Source organism: Cenococcum geophilum (assembly GCF_001692895.1).
Source record: "Cenococcum geophilum 1.58 unplaced genomic scaffold K441scaffold_20, whole genome shotgun sequence".
Classification (NCBI taxonomy): domain Eukaryota; kingdom Fungi; phylum Ascomycota; class Dothideomycetes; order Gloniales; family Gloniaceae; genus Cenococcum; species Cenococcum geophilum.
In genome coordinates, this window is record NW_027137578.1 from 1,396,955 (window position 1) to 1,406,322 (window position 9,368).

The following is a 9,368-nucleotide window of genomic DNA, read 5'->3' on the forward strand; positions in this document are numbered from 1 at the left end:
AATTAAAATTAAAATTGACAGCATGACGACCGCGGAGAAAATTATCCATTTTAATGGTGTTGGTATCTGCGTATCCACTTTCGGCCCACCAACTGCTCCCCCAATCGTTCTACTTACTGGAGGGGCAAGTTCAATGCTCTTCTGAGATGAAGACTTCTGCTCTCGTCTTGCCTGAACCAAACTTTGTCATTCGTTACGATTTGCGTGATACGGGACGCTCTACTACTTGCGAGCCTGGTACGGCGTCTTACACTCTTCGGGGTTTTGCCAATGATGCGTTGGGTGTGCTTGATGCATTTGGATTGAAAAAGGCACATTTTGTGGGGTTCTCACTCGGTGGAGGAGTCAGTCAGCTCATTGCTATCGAAAACCCGGACCGAATTGCGGCGATGACTCTAGCCCGTCGGTGCATATAGAGATGAGCCGGACCTTCTACCAATGTCAGAGGAGCATTTGAGTAAGTTCGTTGCTCTTCCACCCCCAAACTGGAGCAATATAGAAGAAGCCGTATCTTTCTTGGTCCAGCACGCAGAGCTTTGCGCTAGCAGCTCGCATGGCTTTGACGAGGCGATCGAGACCACTCGTGCTTCCCGTGTCTTTGGTCGATCCACCAAATTGTCATCGATGTTTAATCACAGCGCTATTGCACATACTCGATGGACTAGGGAACGCCTTGGAGAAATTACGGTCCCAACACTAGTGATTCATGAAGATGAGGATTGTGTAATACCGTATCCCCATGGCGTGGCATTAAGCAAGGAGGTTCCTAATGCGGAACTACTTACTATGGAACAAACGGGCCATGAGATACCTCGGAGGTTTGGGACACTATTATTCCTGCAATTGAGCGTCATCAGAAAGGTGGGTGATTTTTTTACTGTGCAAAAAGGACAAAAAGCTGTTTCTCCGCAGTTCCAAATTGCTTCGTGGCTCGTCTTTATTTACAGATTATCTGTGTCGAATCCTTTTCCACGTTACCCGCACCCTCCTGGCGGCCAAACGCTAGCTAATGCATAGCCGTGGCTTTTCCACCGATTCTGTGTCCTCGAAAACGTTCAATAAACAGCTACGTGCTTTTATGTAATGAAAATGATTGAGCATGATGTCTTACATGCAGAAAGGTATTACAATCTGGTCCATTCCACTAATGGCTACCATCAAAATCAACCATACAGCATAGACAGGGTTCTCCGGTCGATCATTCGAGTTTCCGTATCTTCAAAGTCCAATTGAAACTCTCAACCCGCTCTCTCCATTTTCTCACTTCCGCTGCCTCGGGAGCCTCCCCACTTCCCGTTCGCTGTCTTCCACGATCCGCCATGTTCACCGCTCTATTCAGCTCTTTGTTCCTCGTCCTGATTTCCGAACGGAAACCGGTGATCTCGTCCTGATCTAGGGCTTGAAATTCCGCGAATGTCATGTTTCCCGCCAACATTGACTCGATCCACTCAGACCCATTATTTGAGAGGAGCTCGGCGAGAGCAGCAACAGTGAGTGCTTGCGTCTCTTTAAGAAGTTGTAGTTCGGCTTTGGCCTGTTTGGTAAGCGATGGGATGGCAGAGTAGGATGTGAGAAGATGCTGGCTGGTCTTCAGCTCGTCGCTGAGGTCGTAAAGGCGGAAACGGAGCGCGATAAGATTGTTACCACTACTGCTAGCAGTGCTAGAGAAAAACCCGGCGTCGTGGTAGGGTGCTTGCTGAGGAGGCTCGTGAGGAAACTGTGTCTGCGAGATGTTTGTTGCGAGGAAGTCATTGAAGTCGCTGAACAGAGAAAAACGATGGATGAGGTTGTGTTCTTGATATAGAATGTGTAGGGACCGGATCACCTACGCTTTTAGGATTGGGAGAAAGCCTTCTAGATGTTCGATATGCTCCCTCAACTCCAAAAACCGATCTTGTAGAGACTCTACACTCTGGCCCTTCTCACCCTCCTCTTCGGGCACATCCACCAACGAATCCGCAAGCGACTCCACGGTATCATCATCTTCTTGAAGTTTGCTCTCTTTGTCTATAATCATCCAGTCCTCGTCCTCATTGCCATTGTCATCAGTCCCCTCCACTCCACCCTGCTGTTCTTCACTCTCTAACTTGAGCCCCTCCTGAACACACAGCACACGCGCTGCACACTCTGCGATCCAGTCGCAGAGCATGGGGTCCAGCGGCGACGGTCCCAGACTTTCACTTTCGGCGTGCTTCGCATATGCTAAGATGATGTCGCGGAGCTCTCGCCCGACGCCCTGCAGCCGTGCAACGATCCGGACGTGCTGGTCTAATGCCTCTTCTTCCTCGCCGCTAGCGGTACCACGCCGAAGGCCAGCTTCCACTCCCGCAGCCAGTTCAAGTAGGCTCTCTAAGCTGGCAAAGATGACCTCTGGCTCTGGCGTCTGGTCCATCTTAACGGCTGTTATATTGCGAGGAGAACAAGAATTTAAAGAGAGGATTTATGCGAAGCTGTGCGCGAGGCTGAGGTTTCGAGGTTGTTGCCTGGAGCCCACCTGGGTTGCATTAGCGCCATGGTGAGAGAGCGGGGTGACGCGAAGCGGAGCGGGGGATCTGCATTGGCTTGTACAGTCGAACCTCCTTAATACGATATGGGGTATATAACGATATCCTCTACATCAATAGTATATCCACGGTTCGTTTTGTGTGGCTGAATTAGCGGCTGGGTTAGATTTTGCAGGCGGTGAGGCCCGTGCGCTCAGCGATTGTGGATGTTACCCTATATCCACGGTCGATTTTTGATCGCCGCGACGCCGCTCTCTTAACACCCGTCGAGGGCTATGCGTAGAGCCTGCTAAGCGCTTTCTGCTCGCACTAGAATAGTAAGAATTAGCCGCAGGTTAATAGAGGTATTTTTATTTAAATTACGCGTTGCTATTATATAAGCACCCTATTAAACTTATAAGGTATATAAGTTACTACATCGGGAAAATATCCGCAGGCTGGGATTCAAACTACCCGTCAAGTGAAATTAAATACTGCCAAATAGACCAATTGGGCGCCAAATGGCTGCAGTCGACGCCGCTAACGTCGTTGGCTAGTAAGCCCCCTAGTAACGCTATAAAAAAAATATTACGTAATAATTTTTTATGGGGGGTTTACCTAAGGGAAGACTATATGTGTACTATATAATACTATAATAGATAGAACTTAAAAGACTTTAATTATTTTAAAGCTTTTTTACCCGCTTAAAGCCGTTTATAAAGGTAATCTAGTTGTTACGGACGCTTTAAGTACGATGTTACGACTACTAGGAGAGGAGTCGGAAGCAGCTAGTTGGTTGATCGAGGCACGGTCCAGAATGGAGCCGATAGAACCATGTGACGAGGAATGGTAACCAAGGTCACATGACGTGCTACGTATTAAACGAGAGGAACGAGAGGAACTCACGTACCTCACGTACAAGACGTACTTCACGTACAAGGAAGATTTCTTAGGAGTACGGTTGTGTATTTAAAGGACCACAGTCCCTACCCAAATAGTTCTTCTCTTTATAGTGAATCTTAGAATACAATTGGAGTTAATCTGTTGGGCAACCACTCCACCAGTTGTGTTTACGTTGTTGACTATTCTATACCTACATACCCGGCCCATTGACAAGTCCACCGTAGTATTTCCTACAAGGCTTCGTTACACTAGTATCCGCCCCACGGACTATTCGCTTACGCTTATAGTCCTACGCAGCTTAACGGAACACCGAGCTCAACGGAACGTTTACCTAAGATTAAGCCTTACCTACTTCCTTATATAATTAAATCACCATAACCATGCCTACAGAATCCGAAATTATTAAGATACGCGTGCAAGATGCACTTCGTGAGTTATCACGCATAAAAACACCCAGTATTTAATTAGCGGCCCGCCTATATAATGCGCCGTTTAAACATATCTATAACCACGTTAACGGCATTAAGAGCAAGATATAGAGGCCTAGCGGTAATAAGATGCTTAATTAATACCAAAAGACCATACTCCTATCCTATATTAATTAAATAGACTACCTTAGAGTTAGCGCGCTGTTCTACTAAGTCTATAATTACGCGCAGCGTATTCTTGGGCTCTATGCGCCTAAACTACCTACTCTTAGACGCGACTAGACTAAGAGATTCCTTAAATAAAACCTAATAGTATATAAGGTTAAGCAGAAGCCAATAGAGATTAATTAAGCTACTATAAATAATTCTACCGCGATATAGAAATAGTATACTTTATAAAGGAATATAAAGGAGTAATAGGGTATTCTACTATATAATAAATATAACTTTAACGAGTCTAGATTTTATATTAGAATTAGTGGCAGCTAGTAGATAATTACGCGTATATTAGATACTAAGAGGATATACTTAGCTAGTAAGACAAATCGCGATTTCGCGTTAGTATTAGAGGCTATATCTAGTAATAGAGTTATACTTACTTTAGCAGTTATTATTAAGGGCTAATAAATTATATATTAATACCTTAATAATATAAGTATACCTAGTAACTATATACTAGGCGCTTAAACTAAAGACTATTTAAATAACAACCTTACGTTTAATTAGATTTAGCACTTTAATAGGCAAAGCGCTGCTTAATAGATAAGTGCGCATTAGCTGCTATTACTAAATAGCTATAGTTTATACCTTATAAAGGAATTTATAGAATATTATAAGGAGAAGAATATCTATCTATTAGCTATTCCGCCCTATAATATAGTTAGCAAGCTAATAGGCTATATAAGCCTCTGGGCTACCCCATTAAACTACTAAAGGCAAATATAGCAAATTACTTAACTACGAACAATTGTATTTAGTATAGCTATTTACTAGCTACTTATTTAACGACTAGGGCACGTACATGTATTATATTCTATTAATTTATACATACTATACTTACGCACTACCCGTTGCGGTCGCTTAGCTACTACCTCTACTGCCCCCTCTGCTGCCCTTTCCTAGATAGCTTGTGCATAAGATAGGCCTTCTGCTCCTAATAGAACACCCCCTTTAGCTATATACGTGCGCTACTATGCTCTCTTCCGTTTCTAGCGCTAGTTTTCTATATATAGCTTCTTATTTTCACTTATAAGCAGGACAGCGCTTAATATTGCTATTTCGCACCCCTTAACAAGCTAGCTAAGGGCTTATTCTATTAGACTTAGTAGGCTATATATATACTGCCTAAGATAGCGCCTTAATAGGGCTATCTACTATTATAGCTTAGCAATATTATAGGGTATTTTAACTACTTAAGATATATTTAACTATAGACGGCGTTAGGGTAATGGCATCTAATATTTAGTGTGCAACTATACTAGTACGTAATTAGGGCTATATAAAACTAGGCTAGTAGCTATAAATCCTGCTAGTATATTATTCTAATATAGTGCTATAGGCCTAACCTGCCTATATAGTGGTAAGAATTTGTATTTATTAATATAGTTAATGCTATAGCCTATAAGCTGTTTAATAAGGCGTCTGTATAATTACTTAAGGACAAAAAAACAGCCTATATCTAGCGGCTATAGTAGATGCAATAAATGCGCTGGTATATAGAGGACGACTATCTAATAATTTAGGCAGTACTAATTAAATTTAGGCGATATGTAACTGTTGTGGCTATCTAGTACTAGTAGCCAATACGTACTAACCATATAATCCTTTATATACTTATTAAAAACCTCCGTTAACTAGGTTAGGCTAATCTCATTTATTATCTAACTATTATCGCTAATACTAATTAACCAGTTATATAGGATAATATCGTTTTTATACTAAGCAGCTTAGTATATTACTGCCTTAAAAATAATAAGTGGTAAAATTGCGACCCCTAGGGCATTAATACATTTAATAATTATAACCTATTCTTAATTACTTGGCTATACTATTCTAGGCCGGCCAGCCCTATTAGTTCTAGTAATAACTTTTATAGTTATAATAACACCTATCTAGTAGCCAGTTTTATTAAAATTCTAAATATCCTTATTAAGAATTCTATATTAAAAATTTATATCTTAAACGCGTTTAAACTAGGCCTAAATAAGTATAGGATCCTTATATTTAGGACGCTAGTAGTTATACTTACGATTCCATTTAGATTATAGGTTATTATAGCGCTTAATAAAGTTATATACATATCACCCGCTAACTAGTTATAATTTGGTGTGCTAGGTAGCCAAAAGGCTAGCCATTTACTATATAGTAGTAACCCTAGGTAATATACCGCGTTAATCTATTAATAGAATCTACTGCTTAAGGCTCTCTTCTTATACTAGTGTAAGAGGGCAATTTAGGGCAGTAAAACCGCGTCTTAGTTTAATACCTTTATTACATTACTGGGCTATTATTTAGGGTATATTGTATACTTTACAGCAGATTAGAATTAGCCTTACTTATAGGCATTAAGAGCTAGAATAAGTCTACCCTTTTAAAAAAGGGGGTTTTCTTATTATAGTATAGCTATTAAAGTAATAGTTAAGTAACGCGTTATATCTTTTACAATTTTAATAGGGTGGCCCGAAGGCTTATATGGCCCATTAGCTTGCTAACTACATTAAGTATAACTATAGTTTAGTATTTAATAGAGTAGAGATTAGATATAAACTTTTATATTTTATATATAAATAGTATTTTAAATATCTTATTACTATATTACTACTTTAACTATAATTTCTTCTACTACTTCTATTACTCCTTTTACTATTTCTTTTATTTACTACTTTTATTATAACTCTATCTATTAATTTACTACTACTTTAACTATTACTTATATATTACTTTCTTAAATAATTAGGCGGCAATTTAGCTACTATTTTTAGTAGTCTATAATTGTTACGGCAGAACTAACTAGCTTCTTCCGACTCTTCTCTAAGTAGTTATAATATTGTACTTAAAGCAGTAAGCCGTAACAGCAGCGAAACCAGCCCAAAAAACTACTTAATAAAGCAATCCGATATCGGAATCCCATTCCCCGCACCAAGAGACCCCATAAAACCACGTCGCCCCTATCTGTAGCATGGGGGACGACGGAGGGGCGCAAGCTTCCCGCTGGAGCCACGAAAATCGCGACGTAAGGGAGCTAAACCACGAACCAGGCGGGCAATAATACGGAAAGGATAGCTACCAGCTTAACCAGCAATAGTAAAAACTAAAGAAAACACTTAGACAAATTAAAGACGATCTTATAAAAGAGGAGGAAGAAACCCTATAACACTAGATACTTATTGCTGTTTAAGAGGTAATATAACACGTTAAAACCCTCTTAACGCGTTAAACAACCTAAGAGAAGGAGATTAAGGCCTAGCTTAACTAGATCGAAGCTAATATTACAAAAATTTAAAAGGAAATGTGTAAAGAAGGACCCCTAGGTCTAAAAGTTTCTTTAGTATAGGGCTAAACCTAGGCAGCCGTTGCTACGTAAGTGGCCCATATAGTAAACGCAGTCGCGGCACCACAGAGAGCGACCGTACGCGTCCGGCTTAAGGAGCCCTAGGGCCATAAACCAGGGGAGCTTCTTAAGAATATTTAGAGAATAATACTAAGCGTATACGCCGTACGCACTTTTAATAGCGGGGATATAGACATTTATATCCCCTCCTAAATAATAAAGGATTAAATCTTAAACGGACTAGATACGCTAGGACTTAAAATACTAAGAAAAGACTACCTCTTAGAAGTACCTAGGGTCCTACTTAAGACCCTAATTAACAGCGGAAGGAATATAGATAACTTAGAATTAACCTAATCTATCTATAAAGCTATAAAGCGCCTTATGCCTAAAGTAGCTATTAGCCGGATCTAATAGCTATATAACCCTAAAGCATAGGCAAAACGCTAGGAAAACGCTAGTAGCACCTAAAGAGAACCTAAGAAGACTAGAGGAATACTTATAATTAGCGTCCTAACCTAAGCAATTTAGCATAAAATTATAAAAAGCGGGATAGTTATTAAATCTTAGCTTTTTAAAACTAGGCTATTTAAGAACAGCCTAATTATAAAGTAATACTATAGATATAATTAATAGGGACATATATAAAGCGTATATAGAAAATAAATAAAATGCGGATAATATATAGGGCCATATAGCACCACAGATTACCCTAAAGAAAGGGTATCCTATATTAATTGCGGTAAAGCCTATAAAGTATAGTAAAGAAAGAAGTATAGGACTTTCTAAAGCTACCTTAAAGGTATCCAAATAAAAAGAATGGCCCTTCTAACGTAGTTACTCTGTATATAAAAAGCCACAGAAATAATATTATACCCACCCCCAATACTAGGAAACTTTATAATTATTACTAATAAAAAAAAGGATAAGAATTATTAGGGATCTAAGAATAACTACTTAAACGGGGACTAGGCAAACTATCTTTTATTAATAAAGTAAGCAGAGATAGATCGTAATTAAGGCTCCGGCTATATGCTAATAGAGTAATAACAATAACTAGTAAAAATAAAGAGGAGCAGAATACAGATATAGATAAGCCTATACCTACCCTAAATAAATAAGTATATAATTATCTAGTATAAATACGGAAATGCAAATCAAGGGGCGTATCGCCCCTTTTTTAATAGCGTTATGCCGGCGGATTACTAGGTCCTTGTAGTCTAGGAGCTAGTATTTAATAGGTATACTAAATTAACATACTACCCTAGGGGATTTACACTTATGTATAATGCCCTCCCTATAATAAAAATCTGCTTTATAATTAGCCAGAATATTAATACCACGCACTAAAAGCGTAGATAGTACGGCCCCTTTACTATAGCCCTCTAGATGCGCCTAGAGGGGCTAGAAATTATAATTATTAACATCTATAACCTGCGCGAAGACGGCCCTTAAATTAGGACATAGCTAAAAGTTAAAACGGCCATTAAGGAAGCTAAGGGAGAAATCGTACTCCTAGGCGACTTTAACGCCTACCACCTAAGGTAAGGTGGAAAGTATATAGCTAGCGAAAAACAGGCGGAATACCTACTGGCCGAAACCAAAGCTAGAGGTCTTATACTTACTATACTAAAAGGAGAGCCTATATAGAAAAGAGGGCAATAGGAGAGTATAATTAACCTTATATTTATATCTCCAAATCTATATAGAAGAGTTAACTTCTATAGCATAGTTAAGGAATAGGCCCTTATAAGAGACTACATACCCATCCGCATCCAAATTAATAACGCCGGCTGTCCGCTAGCAGAACGCCAGCGCCTTACTATTAAAAAACTAGACTTATAGGGCCTCCTCTAAAGCATCTAGGGGCTTAACTGGGCCACATCTAAAGACCCCCTTTAAGCCCTTTAGGAAGGGATTAAATAAGCACTTAAAGAACACTGCCCGCAAGCATAACCTAGCCAGTAGGCCCGCCGAGAATAGTTACTAAATGCTATATAGCTC

General features: G+C 39.8%; 2 protein-coding genes across 2 annotated transcripts; one reads left to right on the forward strand and one right to left on the reverse strand.

Annotated features, from left to right (window-relative positions):
• Positions 1-39: 39 nt before the first annotated feature.
• K441DRAFT_720125 (uncharacterized protein) lies at positions 40-1,303 on the forward strand. Its single transcript, XM_067654036.1, has one exon. The coding sequence runs from the start codon at positions 439-441 to the stop codon at positions 1,015-1,017; it is 579 nt and encodes a 192-aa protein (XP_067504237.1). The 5' UTR covers positions 40-438; the 3' UTR covers positions 1,018-1,303.
• Positions 1,199-2,392, reverse strand: K441DRAFT_677284 (uncharacterized protein; the record flags this gene model as incomplete). The annotated part of the gene is made up of 2 exons (XM_067651049.1): positions 1,199-1,760; positions 1,830-2,392. The coding sequence occupies 2 exons, from the start codon at positions 2,390-2,392 to the stop codon at positions 1,199-1,201; spliced, it is 1,125 nt and encodes a 374-aa protein (XP_067504238.1).
• Between the last annotated feature and the right edge of the window lie 6,976 nt (positions 2,393-9,368).

Coding starts and splice junctions, on each gene's coding strand:
- K441DRAFT_720125 (XM_067654036.1), top strand. CDS start 439: ATGTCAGAGGAGCATTTGAGTAAGTTCGTTGCTCTTCCACCCCCAAAC.